The sequence below is a fragment of the Vicia villosa genome, linkage group LG2, assembly GCF_029867415.1.
Source record: "Vicia villosa cultivar HV-30 ecotype Madison, WI linkage group LG2, Vvil1.0, whole genome shotgun sequence".
Lineage (NCBI taxonomy): Eukaryota > Viridiplantae > Streptophyta > Magnoliopsida > Fabales > Fabaceae > Vicia > Vicia villosa.
In genome coordinates, this window is record NC_081181.1 from 178,997,115 (window position 1) to 179,016,376 (window position 19,262).

At 34.0% G+C, this 19,262-nt stretch overlaps 1 protein-coding gene across 5 annotated transcripts; it reads left to right on the forward strand.

Annotated features, from left to right (window-relative positions):
* Nucleotides 1-297: 297 nt before the first annotated feature.
* On the forward strand, nucleotides 298-18,828 carry LOC131653123 (tripeptidyl-peptidase 2-like). Of its 5 annotated transcripts, XR_009298965.1 has the most exons (21): nucleotides 298-652; nucleotides 2,248-2,326; nucleotides 2,423-2,496; nucleotides 3,251-3,360; nucleotides 3,463-3,543; nucleotides 4,211-4,297; nucleotides 4,636-4,778; nucleotides 6,193-6,343; nucleotides 6,424-6,546; nucleotides 6,756-6,839; nucleotides 6,935-7,122; nucleotides 7,210-7,384; nucleotides 7,481-7,602; nucleotides 7,700-7,779; nucleotides 9,087-9,145; nucleotides 9,675-9,829; nucleotides 11,650-11,828; nucleotides 12,361-12,473; nucleotides 12,543-12,713; nucleotides 18,064-18,184; nucleotides 18,290-18,828. XR_009298965.1 is itself a non-coding variant. In XM_058923183.1 (20 exons), the coding sequence occupies exons 1-20, from the start codon at nucleotides 418-420 to the stop codon at nucleotides 16,291-16,293; spliced, it is 2,481 nt and encodes an 826-aa protein (XP_058779166.1). In that variant the 5' UTR covers nucleotides 298-417; the 3' UTR covers nucleotides 16,294-17,043. The 5 variants fall into 5 exon arrangements, 4 of the variants coding, with proteins under 4 accessions (XP_058779166.1, XP_058779167.1, XP_058779165.1 ...); XM_058923183.1 differs by lacking the exons at nucleotides 18,064-18,184; nucleotides 18,290-18,828 and adding an exon at nucleotides 16,222-17,043; XM_058923184.1 differs by lacking the exons at nucleotides 18,064-18,184; nucleotides 18,290-18,828 and adding an exon at nucleotides 16,721-17,039.
* Nucleotides 18,829-19,262: the final 434 nt, after the last annotated feature.

The following is a 19,262-nucleotide window of genomic DNA, read 5'->3' on the forward strand; positions in this document are numbered from 1 at the left end:
AAATAAAATAAAAAAGTTTTATTAAAAAATTAAATAGATCAATTTATTTTAGGATACTAAATTATTGCAAATTGATCACGGGACGGACGAAAATACTGTATCTTTGTTTTTTAGAAATTTTTTCATTACCACGTCATACTCTTATTTGTGATTCTAAGTTCCAACTCTATAAAAGGACAAACATGTAATTCCACCTCACCCATGTCAAAACCACTGGTACTGTCACAGTTAACGCATCGCCACGTCATTTTAAATGACCAAAATAACCTCACTTCTTTCGCAACACATTTCCAAAACCATCAAATTCCCCGCATTACCCTCCTCTCTCACAATTAAAAACAATCACGAAGAGCAAAAATCTTGATCAACTTCAATAACCACCACCACAAACCACACTACTGAATTTTTCTCAAGGCAATGCCTTGCTCTTCATCGACTCCAACTACAACTGGTACCGATAGCAGCAACAACAACAACAAATTCAACAACGAGAAGAAGAATACAAAAAGCGATGGCTCTTCTCTCCGCGATTTCAAACTGAACGAATCTACCTTTTTAGCTTCACTCATGCCGAAGAAAGAAATCGGAGTAGATCGGTTCCTTGATTCTCACCCAAATTACGATGGTCGTGGTGCTCTCATCGCGATTTTCGGTACTTTTACTACTCAGTTGACTTTCTTTCTCGATTTTATTTTTCGGCTGCTAAGTGTTTCGTGATGAATTTTGAGAAGTAAAATTGATATCAATCATGCAAGGTTTAGTGTGTGTAAATTCGTAGTTTGAAATTGAAGCTGTAGGAATGTACTATAATATTCCAAAATGATCTCTGAAATTGTAAAATGTTAATCTCGTAAGTTCCTTTGTTGTGACTGTGATGACATTAAGTTGGTAGTGTCGGTGTGCATGCATTTTTAATTAAGTGAACAATGTCAGAAGTGCATTTGATTATAATTGATTTAGGACATGTTTGGATAAACAACTTATTCCCAGCTTATAGCATAAATAAGTGCTTATGAGTAAGCTCACATAAGCTATTTTTATAGCAAAAGATAAAATAAATTTAAATTGTTTTTATATATGTTATAAGTTGTTTTCATTAGCTATTTTGAAGAATTTACAAAATTAGTTCAAAAAATGTATGAAAAATGTCATAAGCTGTTTTGATTAAATCTATCAAACAGTGTCACGAAACTTATGGAAGTAATACAAACAGACCCTTAGACATAACTTGATTAACAGTTTACGATTCGAAGGATCATTTTGGAATATTAACTATTTAGGGGACTTGGTTGATATGGTCCTACAGATTCAGGGATCAAATTGAGTATTTACTTTGTATTATGTTATATAATTGAGTTTTAGAGAACGATGTTTTGGTTTATTTAAAATTAATCTAAACGAAATGCAAATTTGGTCTTTGTTTGAAAATTAGTTGCATGTTTGTTTTGCCTGAGTAAAGTTGATGGACTATGTGGAAATGTTTTTGTGAATTTTAAAAATATATTTGAAGATGTGCTGGACTAATTTATTGGAGATTTGTGTTGTTAGAATCGAAGAGCTGAAGAAATGTTATGTTCTTTTGTAATTTTATGTGGTTTGGGTTTAGATGTTAGGATAGAGAGTAGTCCAAAGAGTAGTAATGGGTTTGAAGAGTGAGACCAATTGTATTGAGTGAGACCAATTGTATTGAGTTCGATAATTGGCTGAAAATGGATTGGTTGTGCTAAAGTGAAGTGATTTTAGTGCTTCGGAAAGTTGTTTATGAGGAATGTTAGTTATTTTGTGCAGTGTTGAGATTCACATATTAGAGATTTGTTGCCTCTGAGTCTTTATTTGGATTTGTCCAGTTTCAGAGATGAATATATGTGTGTGCTTGTGCATGCCGAGTACTGTAAATCTGTAATATGTCTGCATTTTTTTACTTCTTTTCTTAGTCTGGATCGTTTTTCTTAACTGTTATTTTTCTAGGCAAGTTTCTTCATTTCTGTTCATTGTCCTCTGTAGATTGTGGAATCATTTATTAACGTTAATTTTGCATATGGATAATCGTGTAAAATTAGTTTAGTTGCACTTTTGATCTGTTCTTTTATTGGATGGGTGTCCATTTAATTTACTGCTACTAAAGTGCTTTGTGGTGTAATAAAGATACTGCTTGTATCCTGAAGTGTTTTTCCGCAGTCGTATATGTTAAGTGGCTTACATTACATATTTGTTCAATCATCAAATCTGGCATCTGCATGTATACAGATTCTGGCATAGACCCGGCTGTTGATGGATTACAGATTACATCAGACGGGAAACCAAAAATTCTTGATGTCATTGATTGGTAATCAGAAAGCTACTTCAACTCATGTTGAATTTTTAGCTGATAATCCTTGAGTTGTACTTGATTTCTAATAATAATACTATACATTTTCTTCAGTACTGGGAGTGGTGATATTGATACCTCAAAGGTTGTGAAGGCTGATGCAGATGGTCGTATTCGCGGGGCATCAGGTTAGTTCTAGGAAATATCAAGTAGACTGTAAATACAAATCATTTTAGTGACACATTCTTTAATATTCTTAAAATTATGTTTGAGCCTTATTCAACTCACAAAGCCGGTTTGTAAGGTGTGAAATGCCTCCAACTTATAAATACCTTTTCAGGCCTATTGGTCTATCACATGATTCATTGTGGGACTTTTAACAAATATATAGTAGTTCAGTAAAAAAAACAAATATATTGTAAATTGCTTGTAAGGAAACATGTGCAGCTATCGATGACCTAGCTCCTTGTTTTGGGCTGAGTCTAGACAAATATTGTTACTCAAATAGCCCAAATAAGAATGATTATACATTTCAGTAGAATTATATTAAAACTCTGAACAATGAGTGGAAATAATCAACAATTGTGTATAACATACCAACCAGAGAAGACAGAAGAAAATTTATAACTGTCCTCTAAACTCAATAACAATGAACCAGTGTTCCATTTTTATTTTACAGAATCAGAATGCAATAAGCTAAAAGAAAAGTTTCTTTCCAGACTGTTTAGTTATTTTTTAAAAGAAAAATTGTTTTCTTTCGGAGACAACAACCAAACAAATAAGCTCTAAAGTTTTCTTCTTTCAATTTAGTACTTGTATTATTTATTTTTTCTTTCTATTTTCCCTTTGAGTGTATTTTTGTTTCTTAGCTTGCACATATCTCCTTACTTTAGAGTTTGTTTCTTCCTTTTTCCCTTGTTGCTCATGAAAAATTATTTACAGGGGCATCTTTGGTTATCAATACTTCATGGAAAAATCCTTCTGGTGAATGGCACGTGGGTTATAAATTGGTTTACGAGCTCTTCACAGAAGAATTGACCTCTCGTTTGAAGGTAGCATTACATTTCTATGAAATATTTTAGTTCTCTCAAAGACTCTTATCTCTGGCTAATAGATTTAATTTCCGTTTTTCTCTCTTAATTTTTTATTGGCAGAAAGAAAGAAAGAAAAAATGGGATGAGAAAAACCAGGAGGAAATTGCAAGGGCTGTAAAACAACTTGATGATTTTGATCAGGTTTCGTTGTAAAATTTGATTGATTCTTAAGTATTCCAGAATATTTGAATCTCAAATTGCATATTATGCACTCATCATCTTTTTCATATTTTATATGTAGTAAGCACCAGATAACACAGGGGCAGGCTGTTCACATGCTATCTTTTTCAGAAAAAAGTTTTTCTTATTGTAGTATATTAACTCATGTCCTATTGTATTTGCATGCATTAATAAATTTTGTTTTTGAGAAAGAAAGAAAATCCTCATTTCGTATTCCTGCATGCTGTATTTGTTGTATTTTTCAGACGTTCATTTCGGAAGTACTCATCGGAAGTAGTATTTTATACTCTCTTATGAGCAGAAGAGAGGAAAAGAAGAAAGAATAAAAAATCAAATGGAGCCTATGAATATGAATGTTGTTGAAAAGGGAAAAATATGAGAGACATATGATGGAATCTATTGCATTTGAGTTACACACCCGAAGAGAATATACATAGAAAGAGTCATAAATGCATGGATTGTTTTTACTTTATCACTTTTTAAAATTGAATGGCAGATTAAGTTGCGTGTATTATTCCTAATTTTAAATACCGTCACGCCTTCTATATTTGACTAGTTGTTTTATTTGCATTTTATTGTATTTGCATCTTCTTATTCCATGTAACTCAAAGCATCATGCCTTTTCTAGGAACACATCAAGGTCGAAGATGGAAAACTTAAGAGAGTTCGTGAAGATCTGCAACATAGGCTTGATCTTCTGAGGAGGCAATCTGAGGTTGGTGTTGATCACGTCGCATGACTTTGTTGCTCTTTGGTTATTGCCGCCTTTCCGGTCCTTGAAATAGGAAATGAGTAGTTTATTTCAAATTATTTCTCATTATAGAACTCTAAGGATTGGAATGATGACATTGATAGAATGGTCCTTGCTAGGAAATAATGTTGGAAACACCATTTTAATTTCCCTGCAGAAACAATGAAATTCATGTTTTTTTGTCTCTCTGACTCTTATGTTGAACACTCAAACTAAGGCATTTATGCTTGTGTTTGTGCTTTTTTCTCAAATTTTATCAATTGAAATTCCGAACTTTGAAAAGGGAATGCTGTGTGTTCCAGAGTTATGATGATAAAGGACCCATTATAGATGCTGTTGCATGGCATGATGGGGAGGTCTGGAGGGCTGCCCTTGACACACAGAGTCTTGAAGATGATCCGGATTGTGGAATGCTTGCTAATTTTGTGCCTTTAACTAATTATAGGTACACTTACTTTCTTGTTTTAGTTTAGTTTTTATGAATATCTATTTTTATTATATCTTTTGCAGAGAGATATCTCGTGAAATCGGCAACATATTTTCTATCCTCTTAGAATGTGTGGATTGAGCCTAACTATCCCTTAGGGTGTGTTTGTTTCAAGGTTAGAAAAAATATTCCCAGGAATAGGACTATGGGAATCCAACATTCCTATGTTTGATTCAAGTTTAAAAAAATTATTCCAAGGAACTTTTTATTCCAAAGAATCTTATTTACACTTGCTTCTTTTATTTTTATTCCAAGGCTTAAAGGGTGGGAATATAACATTCCCATGGGAATAACTTCAACCAACTATAACTTCCCACTACTAATCACAATTATTTTTATTATTTATTTATTTTTTGTAATTTTAAATTAACCAAATTTACAATTAGTTCTAGGAAACATTAATCTCTACCAAACACATAAATGAGAATAATAATCCTGGGAATAATAATCCTGGGAATACTATTCCAAGGAATGTAATTTGAAACCTTGAAACAAACACACCCTTATAAACATAACACATACCGTATCTCTAAGCAATGTGAGACTAAATCCACCCCTTCAAACCCAACGCAATGAAGGTGTTGGAGGCTGCAATGAAGGCTAGCCAAATTCGCAATTTAGGCGACTAGGGACGGACCGTAATGAAGGCGGAAATTCCAACACCCCATCACGCTCGGGCCTCAGTGAGGCAGAAGCGTGGACAAGGCGGGAAGCCTAACAAGTGATCTAGGATAGGCATATCATCTAAAGAATTATGGTTTGGGTATATCTCATCTCTACAACCTAACAAAATTTTACTTCGCCTGTTACTACATACAGACCCTGATTTGAAAACCATATCATCCTACTGATTCATAGCATGCTTTCTTGATTTATTTCTTTTGCATCGAATGTAAATCAATTGCATTGAATTGGCACCTGAGTGAGCTGTTGTGTTTCTTGAAATATTTATTTCTCTTGAAACAATTCAACACTAACCTTTTTATAGTGTGTACATAATATATATTGAACAAATTTGTTTATTTATTTTATGGCTGTACAATCATGTCGAACAGTTTATATGACATTTCACAAACCGTACTTCTCAATATATTTGGTTTCTCTACTCTGCGTGTTTAGGTTTCTATACCGCTGTTTATAACTGAATTAAATCACAGATGATGTAATTTCCTTGGAAAGGAACACCTAACTATTTAGCACAAAGAGCTCAGTTATTACCCATATTTTTCCTAATTGAGATGTTCCTGAATTTATATAATTTGCCATTGAAGAAACTGTATGGTCTAGCTATTGAATCAATCGCCATTTTATTTCTTAAAGTATAGTATAATCATATACATTTAATGCTAACTATGACAGCCTTTTATTTCAGGATTGAGAGGAAATATGGTGTCTTCAGCAAATTAGATGCTTGCACATTTGTTGTTAATGTCTATGATAATGGGAATGTTTTAAGTGTTGTAACAGACTGTTCTCCCCATGCCACCCATGTTGCTGGTATATCTGCTGCTTTCCACCCAAAGGTACTGATATGTAATTTGATCTGTATATTGAAATTCTTATGAGGGATAGTATACCTATTGATACATGATTTTGTTTTTAGGAGCCTTTGTTGAATGGAGTTGCACCTGGCGCACAATTAATATCTTGTAAAATTGGGGATGCCCGCTTAGGTTCAATGGAGACAGGAACTGGTTTGATTCGGGCACTGATAGCTGCCGTGGAGGTGCATAAAATGTTTCTTTTTTCTCTTCAGCTGATTATACTGGATATTCCCATTGGTGATATATTATTTTTCCTTTTATATCCGTGTTTGTCGAACTTCGTTAATGTATGGTATGAGTAAGTAAGACTTATAGGAATGACCATTCCACGATTCTTTTTCAGCATAATTGCGATCTCATTAATATGAGTTATTCCACGTTTTTTTTTCAGCATAAATGCGATCTCATTAATATGAGTTATGGTGAAGCAACTTTACTGCCCAACTATGGACGCTTTGTTGACCTTGTGAATGAGGTATTTTCTTGAGTTTTGATTTTAACTGAACTTATATCTTTTCTTTTCCATTTTCTATTTTCTAATTATAAAGGTTTTGGTTGTTTTACATCTAGGCGGTGAACAAGCATCGTCTGATATTTGTGAGCAGTGCTGGTAATAGTGGTCCAGGATTGAGCACAGTTGGTGCACCTGGTGGTACATCTTCGAGTATCATCGGTGTCGGTGCATATGTTTCTCCTGCTATGGCTGCTGGTGCTCATTGTGTTGTTGAACCTCCTTCAGAAGGGCTTGAATACACTTGGTATATTTGTTTTAAACACCCTATCCTGAATTTTTTTAATTCTGATTTTGCATTGTTATTATTGCATGATTGATTGGATTATTACAGGTCTAGCCGTGGGCCAACGGCTGATGGAGACCTTGGTGTCTGTATAAGTGCTCCTGGTGGTGCTGTTGCTCCTGTTCCTAAGTGGACTCTTCAACGGCGCATGCTCATGAACGGGACATCAATGGCATCACCATCAGCCTGTGGAGGAACTGCATTGCTTATAAGTGCAATGAAGGTTTTCAGTTGCATTTCTTTTGTAGTTTGTTTTATTTGATTGGTACTACTGTACTCGCATATACATGATTTTCTGATGTGTATGATCCCCATGCAGGCTGAGGGAATTTCTGTGAGTCCATATAGTGTGAGGAAGGCTCTTGAGAATACCTCAGTTCCCATAGGTGATTTGCCTGAAGATAAATTATCCACTGGACAAGGGCTTATGCAAGTTGACAAGTTAGATAATTTACTCATTCTTTACATTCACAGAAATTTAGTATAAATGAAAATTTTGTAAGTTTTGTATTGACTTAAATCATATACTCTCCGACAGGGCTTTTGAATATATACAAAAGTGTCAAAACTTTCCATGTGTTCAGTATCAGATAAATGTCAATCAATCTGGAAAAACAAGTGAGTTTACATTCTAGTATTCTACCATGGATATTTCACCTTTCCTTATATTTGTAATGTTTGAAAGTGCATGTTAGTAATAAATTTGAGATACCGAGATTCAGAATAATTCACTCTCCTTCCCCTAATAACTTAATTATTTTGGGACACATGTTATCCAAGGCTCTATATTCACGCGGCCTTGAGTTTAATTCGCATTCTTCCAATAAAAAAAGTCAAATTTCAGCACAAGGTAGGTTGGTCCTTTGTGCATTGCCCATGCTTCTAGCCCAAAAGGCTCTTTCACGAGAGGCGGAAGTGACCTAGCGGAAACGCTATTGTGAAGACTAAAAAACAATGTACAAAGTAAAAATAAATTCCAACGAAATTTATAGATACTCAAAAATAGAAAAATACACAAAATTAAAGGGACAATCATTCTTAGTAGTTTATAATCAACTTTGTTATTTCCCATAAAAGAAGTGATGGATGGTCGGACTGGGCAACCCCTTTTTGGAGTTGAATTCAGGTCTGGAGAGCTAGGTTTCATCTCTTCATAGTTGGTCCATTGCAAACTTGCAACAATGAATGTTTAATAGTTCAGGGTTTTGTTTATGGTGGGAGCTATCTGGGTGAGGCTCAACATAGTATTATTGGTTTCCTCTGCAGATGGGTTGATGTTATGGAGTCGAGTGCTACAGCTGTGAGATTAATCTTTTGTGCACTACAGAGTTTTTCCATTAAACTGTTGCATTTTATGTTCTTTTTAGAAACATTGCAACCACTGTTGTAATGGGAATGTTCGGGCATAAATTAACATTATGTTTAGATTCATTCAAGTGCCTCAAAATCCCGATTCTATGAGTCTGTGAGTCAATGTGATTCTATTTGAATTTATGGAGTACAATTTTGATAGTCCGGTTACTTGTTTTAAAAATACCAAGAACTGTGGACTTGTACAATTGTGTTAACTCAAGGGTTTGACAGCCATGCTTTATATGCAAAGCGTGTTCCAACCCATTTGACAGGATTAAGAAAGAAATTTTTAAACCTCCTTAAGTATTTCTATATAGGTTCAAGTTCAAACAAGTAAGTTTGTGAAGGTTGTATGGCTTACAAAATAGTAGTAGTATTAGTATACTTCCGAGGAAGTCATGATTATTTTTATCGTTGAATAGTTGCTGTATTGCCTAAGTAATCTATGATCAGCTGACTTGTGCAACTAAGGCTAGAAAGCAATATAATATTGAAATTTACATGTTTCTAAGAGCAAGCGTTTGAAATTGGCATTGGCAAACTTACGTCCTTTATATGATTGCTGATGGCAGGTCCTACATCACGAGGCATCTACCTGAGGGAGCCTAGTGCTTGCCGACAGACTACTGAGGTGATATCTCATTCATAAATTTGGCGTGCCTCACAGTGGTGATGATTATTGAGTCAGGGGTTTTAAAACTTGTAAATGATTAATTAAGTGAGAAAGCTAATTACTAATGTCTTGAATCTAATCTTGGTTAACCCAACCCATACAGGGGTCAAATCAAATGATGACTAATTAAAGACTAGATAATTCTAAACTAATTTACATTCCTTGCTAAGATATTGATGAATGAACACCAACAAAAAGTTATGCTGTTAAATATTGATGAGGAGTTATATGATGAAATTTGATATAGAAGTTGGGAAATAGTCAGAGAAAATGGGAAGGGTTGTAGTGTGAAACACACATTGAATCTGGTGCTCACTTCCATCTAATTTAAACAAAAGAGTAGAAAATAGTGGATTGTTGTATTATACTTCTGCTTTACAACCTTGTGAAATTATATTCACTTTAAATGCCTTTTCTGGCTGCTTCTGTTTTATCTATATTACTCACAGCCACTAGCTTTCTAACTTGTGCTTGTACTTATTCATAGTGGATAGTGAAAGTTAATCCAAAGTTTCATGAAGATGCCAGCAACTTTGAGGAAAAGATTCCTTTTGAGGAATGCATTGAGTTACATTCTACTGAAAAGACTGTTGTGAAGACCCCTGACTATCTCTTGCTCACTCATAATGGTCGTAACTTCAAGTTAGTTTATGTTTCTTTACCACTTTATTTTCATGCTTATATATTGCCATAAACAAAATAGTAATAATCAATATCTTTCCTAGGATCGGGAAAGGGAGTCAAGATCTTGTATCACATAATGGTTAAATATGCTTTTTATCCATATAAATATTGCCATAAACAAGATAGTAAAAATTAATATTTTACTTGAGATCAGGAAGGGGAATCAAGATTTTGTATCACATAATGCTTAAATATGTTTTTTCGTCCCTATAAATATACTAATTTTTGCCTAGTCTCTACAAATTTTTCCTTACCACTTTCGTCCTCCACATATTATGTTATCAATTTTAGTTCTCGCATTTAAATGTGACGCATGTCTAACGGTGGTTCATAGGGAAAGTGCCACATGGCATTTTTGGATGATGCGACATTTCTAAGACCTTGAAATACTATAATTTAACATTTTAATCATTAAACCTTAATTTGGACTAATGAAAAAATTAATAAACATTAAATATAAATTAAAGATTAAATGATTATGTTAATGATATTTTAAGGTCTCAAAATTGTCACCTCCATACAAAAAGTCACATAGACTTCCGATAGATAGGTGTTACTATAGTTAAAAGTGAGAACTAAAATTAGAAATAGAAAATATGCTATGAATGAAAGTTTGAATGGAAATTTTGTTGGGACAAAAGAAGCTAATATATTTTTAGGGGCGAAAAACTTATTTAAACCTAAAATATTAGTTCAAGTAAAAATATAGATACTTATTTTATTAGTGATTATGAAAAAATATTTTTTCTCTTCAAGAGAATAGGCCAGACAACAGGTCTGTTCTCAAATCATAAACAAGCAAAATTTGTATTCCGGAAGGTAAAAAATATGAGCTATCCGTAACTGTTGAGTGTCGATTGATTATTTGTATCCCACAATCAGTTACTGTTGACAACAATTGATCTTGAGGCTCTCGAGCTTCATGTACTGAATTCTCAATACCAGCGGTATGATCAGCACAAGACCAACCTTCTGTTTCCTAATGAGAGTTTCTATCATTGATACTATAGGAGAACTGCAACGTAGCAGTGCTTGTCGAAACAGAATTTGCAAGTAAAGGAGGCATTGTATATTGACACGGTACTGGTGCTGCACTGTCCAGATCTTGAGTTTTGCAGTAGGAGTGATAGCGATTGCAGAGCAATGATGTGAGAAGATGGATTCTCCGATTGCGGTGGCTGAAATTTGTGCAATTCATCTGGTACTGGAGAATAAGAAGGGTACTGGAGAATAAGGAGGAGTAAGATTGGAAGCCATAATTAAGCTTCATTGGCTCTAGATACCATGAAAGTATCTGGTCTAGGTTTTGTAGATTGAAATTACGGTTCTGTTTTAATTACGAGACTGAGATATAGAACTCAGGTATTTTTAGTACAAGGTAGTTACATAAGAGATTAGTTATGGGATGTTTACAACCGCTGACAGCTTTATGCACATAATAGGGTAAAACAAAGTACTGCTGCAGAAGCTATGTAAAGTATATACACACATTTACCGCGCAAAGTTAATATCACATGAGTAATTAATTCTTTTAGGAAAACAGACCAAATTAACCCATCAGAAGTCCAATCAAAATCATTGCTAAATCACTCAAGGGGAACTAATTTCCGCAATTCTAAAAACGAAATATATTCATTATGACATCATCCATGAGGGTGAGTTCACTTGACAGAAATAAAACAAAATAAGTGTGTCTATTGCTATTGAGTTTATGTTAGATGATTTTATTTGTAGTTTGGTTTTTTAATGACCTACAAATTGTTTTCTTATTCTCTCAGTGTAGTTGTGGATCCTTCCAATCTAAGTGATGGTCTTCACTACTATGAAGTCTATGGTATTGACTGCAAAGCGCCATGGCGTGGTCCTATTTTCAGAATTCCTATTACCATAACAAAGGCCAAGGCTGTAACTAACCAGTCTCTACAAATTTCATTTTCAAATATGTTATTCCAGCCAGGTTTGCATTAGTCTATGAAGTTGATCTCCTACTTTCTGCTGTCCTACTGCTTAAATTTAAACTGGGCCTACTTTAAATGCATTCCAGCCAAAACACTTGAGCTGCTTCGTAGGGGACCTTTTCGTTTCTCCCATACAGCTAATGTTTGAAATTTGTCTTAAATTATTTATGAAATTACATTCACAATGCAGGTATAGTACCTCTGGTATCCAGTCCTGTTAGAATATATGAATATAATATTCGTTCACATTTTTACATCATAAATTATTTTAGATAATCTCTTAAGGTTAGCTTTCATATTTCCTTAGATATAACTACAACCCAATGCTTACTCTATATTTGTGTGTGGATGCTTCCAATTTATTAGCTAGTCTGTCTATTATAAAAACACTATTCATGTTAGAGTGAATGCAAATATTTACCAGTGTTCCTATACATACGGCCAGTCATAGTTATCCAAGTCCAATCAGGCAAGTGCACGATACAGAGACCAACACTTTAAGTTAATTCTTTATATTTTTTGTTTTATTAGGGCATATAGAAAGGAGATATATAGAAGTGCCACATGGTGCATCTTGGGCTGATGTAACAATGAAAACGTCAGGGTGTGACATACCTCGAAAGTTTTTTGTGGATGCTGTTCAGGTAAAATTTGCAGCTTGAAAGTTTTTTTTGATTGTGTAGGGTTCTTTTTCACATGCTTTCTATGTCCAGATGTGCCCATTGCAAAGACCTCTGAAATGGGAAAAGGTGATAACTTTTGCTTCTTCGGGTGCCAAAAACTTTACCTTTAAGGTAGTAAGTGGTCACACATTGGAACTAGTCATTGCTCAGTTTTGGTCAAGTGGCATAGGGAGTCATGAAGCTGCCAGTATGAATTTTGAGGTAACAGAATTACTATTTAAGATAAATGACAGAGATCATTTTTCTAATAAATACTCATCACTGCCCTGTTTCAATTCTATAACTAAGGGCCAGTAATTTCTATAAATACATACACATTATTCAGCTAATCAAATCCCATTTATGAGAGTTTAATCCTATTTAAATATAAAATATACAACTAATTAACACTTTGTACAGCTGGTTCTGACACTCCCCCTCAAGTTGGAGAGTGGATGTTACCCATTCCCAACTTGCTGATAATAGATTGAAATGTAGAGCCACTTAATCCTTCTGTAAGAACATCTGCCAGCTGATTTCAAGTTGATACAAATGGTATACATATTGTCCCACTATCCAATTTTTCCTTGATGAAATGTCTGTCTACTTCGACATGCTTCGTTCTATCATGTTGCACTGGATTATGTGCAATGTTTATTGCTGACTTGTTGTCACAATATAGTTTCATGGGTCCATTCCATTCAATCTTTAGGTCATGTAGAATTATTTTCAGCCATAGGAGTTCACAAACACCTAAAGCCATAGCCCGAAATTCTGCTTCTGCACTTGACCTCGCAACAACGTTTTGTTTTTTGCTCCTCCAAGTCACCAAGTTTCCTCCAAGAAAAGTACAATATCCGGATGTGGATCTTCTGTCATCTACTGATCCAGCATAATCAGCATCTGTATAAGCTTCCAAAGTAATTCCTTCACCCTTTGTAAATAGAATTCCTTTTCCAGGAGTGCCCTTCAAGTATTGCAAAATTCGATAAACAGCTCTAAGATGATTTTCTTTGGAATTATGCATGAATTGACTCACCACTCCCACTGCATAAGCTATGTCTGGCCTAGTGTGAGATAAATATATTAACTTTCCAACCAGCTTTTGATAGGATTCTCTATCCACACTTGCATTTTCAACAAATTCACTAAGTCTGTGATTTTGTTCAATTGGAGTTTCTACTGGTTTGCATCCCAATTTACCAGTTTCAGATAATAAATCCAGCACATATTTCTGTTGAGAGATGAAAATACCATGACTAGAGTGTGCCACTTCAAGGCCCAAAAAATATTTTAATCTGCCCAACTCTTTTACTTCAAACTCTTTCAGCAAACACACTTTTAGGCTATCCATTTCTGCTTGATGATTTCCTGTTACAATTATATCATCCACATAAACAATTAGTGCAGTAACTCCCCCTAAGGCTGAATGCTTAGTAAACAAAGTGTGATCTCCCTGACTTTGTTTAAATCCCATATCTTTCATCACAGTAGTAAACCTGCCAAACCAGGCCCTAGGGGACTGTTTCAGTCCATAAAGGGCCTTCTTTAGCTTACAAACTTTGCCTTTCTCAAAGCTGAACCCAGGTGGGACCTCCATGTAAATTTCTTCTTCAAGGTTCCCATGTAGGAAAGCATTCTTGACATGGAATTGCTGCAAATTCCATCCATAATTAGCTGCTAGAGATAACAAAATTCTGACGGTGCTCATTTTTGCGACGGGAGAGAAAGTCTCATGATAGTCAACCCCATACGTTTGTGTGTACCATGAGGTTCAACTCTCATTTGTCAAACATTCTTTTTCAATTTTTGTAATATCAACATGCCCAAATGCTTCTCCTTGTAGCTACTGTCATCTCAATATTTTTAGTTGACAAGTATGGTAGAAGAAACTTATTTCTATGAAGCTACATTAGAAATTTTATAGCTATAATTATTTCAGGTTAGTTTTGAATTTTGATATATTCCTTAGTTAAGTTATGTTTGATGTTGAGAAATGTCTTTGTCTTTATTAATTGAATTATGGATCACATATGTCTCAATATATTTTTAATGTACTAGTTCACATTTAATCATTGGTTAGTTTTTTTAAAAATTAATATATTTTGTGGGGGATACAAACCTCCATAATATGTTTTAAATTAAATTTAATATAAATAACGACAGTTTGAAACCGTCGTAATCAAAATTAAAAAAAGAATTCAAACTAAAATTCACGATGATTTGTAACAGTCGCTACTTACAATTTATGACAGTTTACTACACGTCGTGATTGATAACAACGGTTGGAGTGGCGGTTTTAGCAACACAGTTACACAACAGTCGCGTCTTGTAACTTGTGGCGGTTAAAACCGTCGTAATCTGCCAAAACTAACCATCGCAATTTGCTAATTTTTTGTAGTGGAGTTTCGTAGAATTGATTTTGACATAATTGAGTTCAACATAATTGATTTATGTTTGGATAATTTTATGCAAAGGTGGGTTAAACAATATGTTTCAGTGTAAAGATTTCTCATAATCAATTCTGAAGGTAGAAGCTACAAATTTTAACTTCAAGTAGAATAAATTCTGGAGCCATAATCAATTCTACTTTTAAAAAAAACCAAACACCTTAAAATCACTTAGAATCAATTCTACATCTCTATAATTTATTATGGGTCTTGTAGAAGTGGAACCAAACATTCACTTCATCACGATGAAATTGCGATATGTATAAGTTGGTCACATGATTATGATTGGTTAATATCAGAACAAAATAATTCAATGATATTATTTTGAATATACAAATACCAATCTCTTTTAATAGAAGTAAAGAGTTATGACCTAATGGGCCTTACTAAAGATCCAAACTTAAACTACTAATAACATAAAAAATAACAAAATGATAAAACTAATTATTTATAACACTCCCCTTCAAGCTAGTGAGTGTATATCTATCATTCAGAGCTTGAAAGTAATTTCTTCAAAGTTATTATTGTTATGACCTTTGTAACAATCCAATTTTTATTTCAATATATATTTATCAGGTGTTTATTTTTATTAATTATTATTTATGTGATAATTAATTATTTGGTGTGTTTTGTGATTATTTGAATGTATGTGGTATTTGAATAGTTGAGTAGATGTGTTCAGATTAGTAATTAGCTGATGAGCCTAATTAATTAGAATGTGAGACTGGGTGAGTTAAGCCCAAATAACAAAATAGAGTTAGTAAAGGTGTTATGTTAGAAAACTCTAAATTAGAGAAATAGAAATAAAAGAGGCTAGAAGAAAAGAGAATAAAAGAGAAAAAGAGGAGATTCTTGAAGAAGAATGACTAGAGATTCCATCTGAGCCAAGGTAAGAGTGTGAATCCAAGTGATTATGGGTAGATATAATTGGGTAATGTATGTGAGGTTAGAAAATGCATAATTTAGGATTGATAGTTTACTTTCATGAGTGTTGTCTTAGAATTGGTATGTTAATCCATAAATGATGTGAAATCTAACTTGTTATAATTATTCTATGTATGATTCTATGAATGGGTATGAAAATAACATATGGTTTGGTGTATGCATGCTGATTTTGTGAAATCCTAACTTTAGAGATTATGATAGAAACCATGAATTTGATTTGTGAGTTATGTATTGATGTTCATCATTGATTATGTGTGTTATATATGTGATATAAGCGCGAAATTTGTGATAAAATCTGAACTAGAACTGATTTTGGGTGAAATGGGGAAAAATAGGTTTGCTATCAACGCAATAGAAATTCTGCAGAGGGCACGTCGCGCGGTGTAGGGCGCGCAACACGCTTATGAAAATTTGGCAATCCTTTTGGCAGAAGGTAGCGTGCGTCACGAGGGAATTAGGGCGCGTATTGTGGCCTGTAGCTGAAAAATGAATATTTTATTTTTGTGAATTTTGTGGAATTGCTTGCCATTGATTTATGAATAACTATCATGAGTTTTGATTAATTGTTTGGCATGTAGTGAGTGATTTATGATTGGATTTACATGAAAACATGATACTTGAAATATGTATGTATTATGATGTGAATTGATGGATAATGATGCAATACATGTTATACTATGTTTGAATACATGTGATTAAATGTTGTGTGCTAATTGACGCATTGTCTGGGATTGAAGTCATGTTGTGTAATGTCGGAAGAGATTTGATTGTATATTTTAAGAGGTTGAGATCATCTTATTTGAATGAGTCTTGTTTGTTGCACACTTACACTAGCGCGAGTCTTTGAAAGAGGCAATGTCAGGTAATCTTGCGAAGATTATTTGCTTGTCTCAAACCTAATACCGGATGAGGTTTGAAAGCTTAACGCCAAATGGAGCTTTAAAGGTGGTTATCTAGTCCTAGAGATGGACAATCAACTTGCCAGAAAAGGTAAAAGAGGGGTCCACATGCATATCGCATTGAGTATACATATGATGATCTTGATGATTAAATGTGATTACTTGATTTGAGGAGCTATGTTGTATGAGATGAACATGTGGTTCATGATAAAATAAATATAAGGTATATTTATGTGAAGAGTGGTGATTTTTTGGAATGTATTGTTGTTGTATTGATGTATTTCCTATTATTATGTTTATCTATAATGATTTGAATTTTCACACTTTTGTTAGAATGATGTTCTATTGCGACATCGCTCAGATACCGAGGATAGTGGTGCTTCGGAGGAGGTCTAGCTTGTTGGTTTAGATCTCTTGTAGTGTGTCTTGACTAGGTAGTCATATTGTGCTCTAGTCAATGTAACACTTGGGATTTTGGGTTTATTATCTTTGAATTGATGATATGAGATATTATTTTACTCATATGTATTTCTTATTTTGGATATGTTATATTTGATGTGCGGCTTTGAGCCAAGATATTATGACATGGTGGGTGATGTATGAGAATCACCCGAGTTTACCATTTTATTGAGGAGACAATTATTCCATTGTAGCTTTGCATGTTTTGTTTTGAATCTTTAATTCTGTGTTACTCGTATGTGACCATTGCATGTTAAAGTATTGTTTTTGGAAATAGTGTGTGTAATGTCCTCATGTGATGCATGTTTATTTACTCTGAATTTTGCAAATGTATGCTTTAATTAGTAGTCTAGATTTGGGGGTGTTACACCCTTTCGTCAGAAGATCTTCAAGATTGCCTTGGGAGGACACATATGAAGTGCAAATAAGGCCAATGTCTACTTTTTTTAATGAAGTGTCTATCAGCTTTAATATGTTTGGTTATGTCATTTTGCACTTGGTTATGAGCTATATTTATTGCAAACTTATTATCATAATAAAGTTTCATCGGTTCATCACACTTTATCCTCAAATCTTCTAAGATTGATTTTGGCCATATTAATTCACATGTTCCTTGTGCCATTGCCCTAAACTATGATTCAACACTAAACTTGGATACTACATATTATTTCTTACTTTTCCAAGTCACAAGATTTCCATATAGGAAAGTGCAATAGCCTATAGTTGATCTCCTATCCATAATTGGCCATAAATAGTCAACACCAATATTTGCTTTAAGACCCACACTTCAATTTATTTCAAGCAAAATTCCTTTACCAGGTGTTCCTTTCAAATATTGTACAATTCAAAGTGCAACTTGTAAGTGAATCTCTTTTGGTTGGTGCTTGAATTGGCTGCCTAAGCTAACACCAAAAGCAACATCAAGTCTAATATGTGAGAGGTATGTAAGTTTTTTTGACTAATCTCTGATACATTTCCTTACCAACAAGAATATATTTTTCTGCATTTCTCAAATTTACACTTGGATTAACTGGTGTATTTGCAGGCTGGCATGCTATCTTTCCAGTTTTATGCAGAAGATTAGTAATGTATTGCTGTTGAGATATGAAAATTCCTTTCTTAGAGTGGGCAACTTCAATTCCCATAAAGTATTTAAATTTTCTCGATGATTTAATCTCTAATTCCCTGGTTAAGTGTATATCTAAAAATTCTCGTCCTTCCTCATCATTATCTATGACTATAATATCACCCATATATACCAATAACACAGTTACTCCCCCTGTTTCAGAATGTCTGATAAATAAGATATGATCTTCTTGCCTTTGTTTGAAGCCCAAACCTATCATAACTTTAATGAATCTTCCAAACCATGTTTGTGGCAATTACTTTAACTCATGTAAAGATTTTTTTATCTTACACACGTGTTGGTGGTAGTATGTTCACGGAACCCAGGAGGTACATCCTTGTATATTTCTTCTTCGAGTTCACCATGAAGGAATTCATTCTTCACATAAAATTGGTTTACATTCTGATTAAAATTTGCTATTAAAGATAATATCACCCTAACTGTATTCATTTTTGCGAGTGGAGCAAATATATATGAATAATCTACTCCATAGGTTTGAGTGAATCCTTTGGCTACCAATCTTGCCTTGTACCTCTCAATCGATTCACCTACCTTATATTTAATACTGTATACCCACTTGCACTCTACAAGTTTCTTTCCCAGATGTAAAGAAACCAATTCCCAAGTATTGTTATTTTCCAGTGCCTCCATCTCCAAATCCATTGATTATTTCCATTTTATTTCAGATAACGCCTCAGATAGAGAGGTAGGTAGTTTTATAGTGTTCAGATTTGTAAGGAAGATTTAATGGGTAGGTGAAACATGTTCAAAACTTAGGTAGTTGGATAGAGGGTAAAATGGTTGTTTGGTACAATTTCTGGTATATTTCCTAAGGAAAATTGGAAGATGTAAATCTTTATAGTGTGATGGTAATGGTGGTGTATTTGAATTG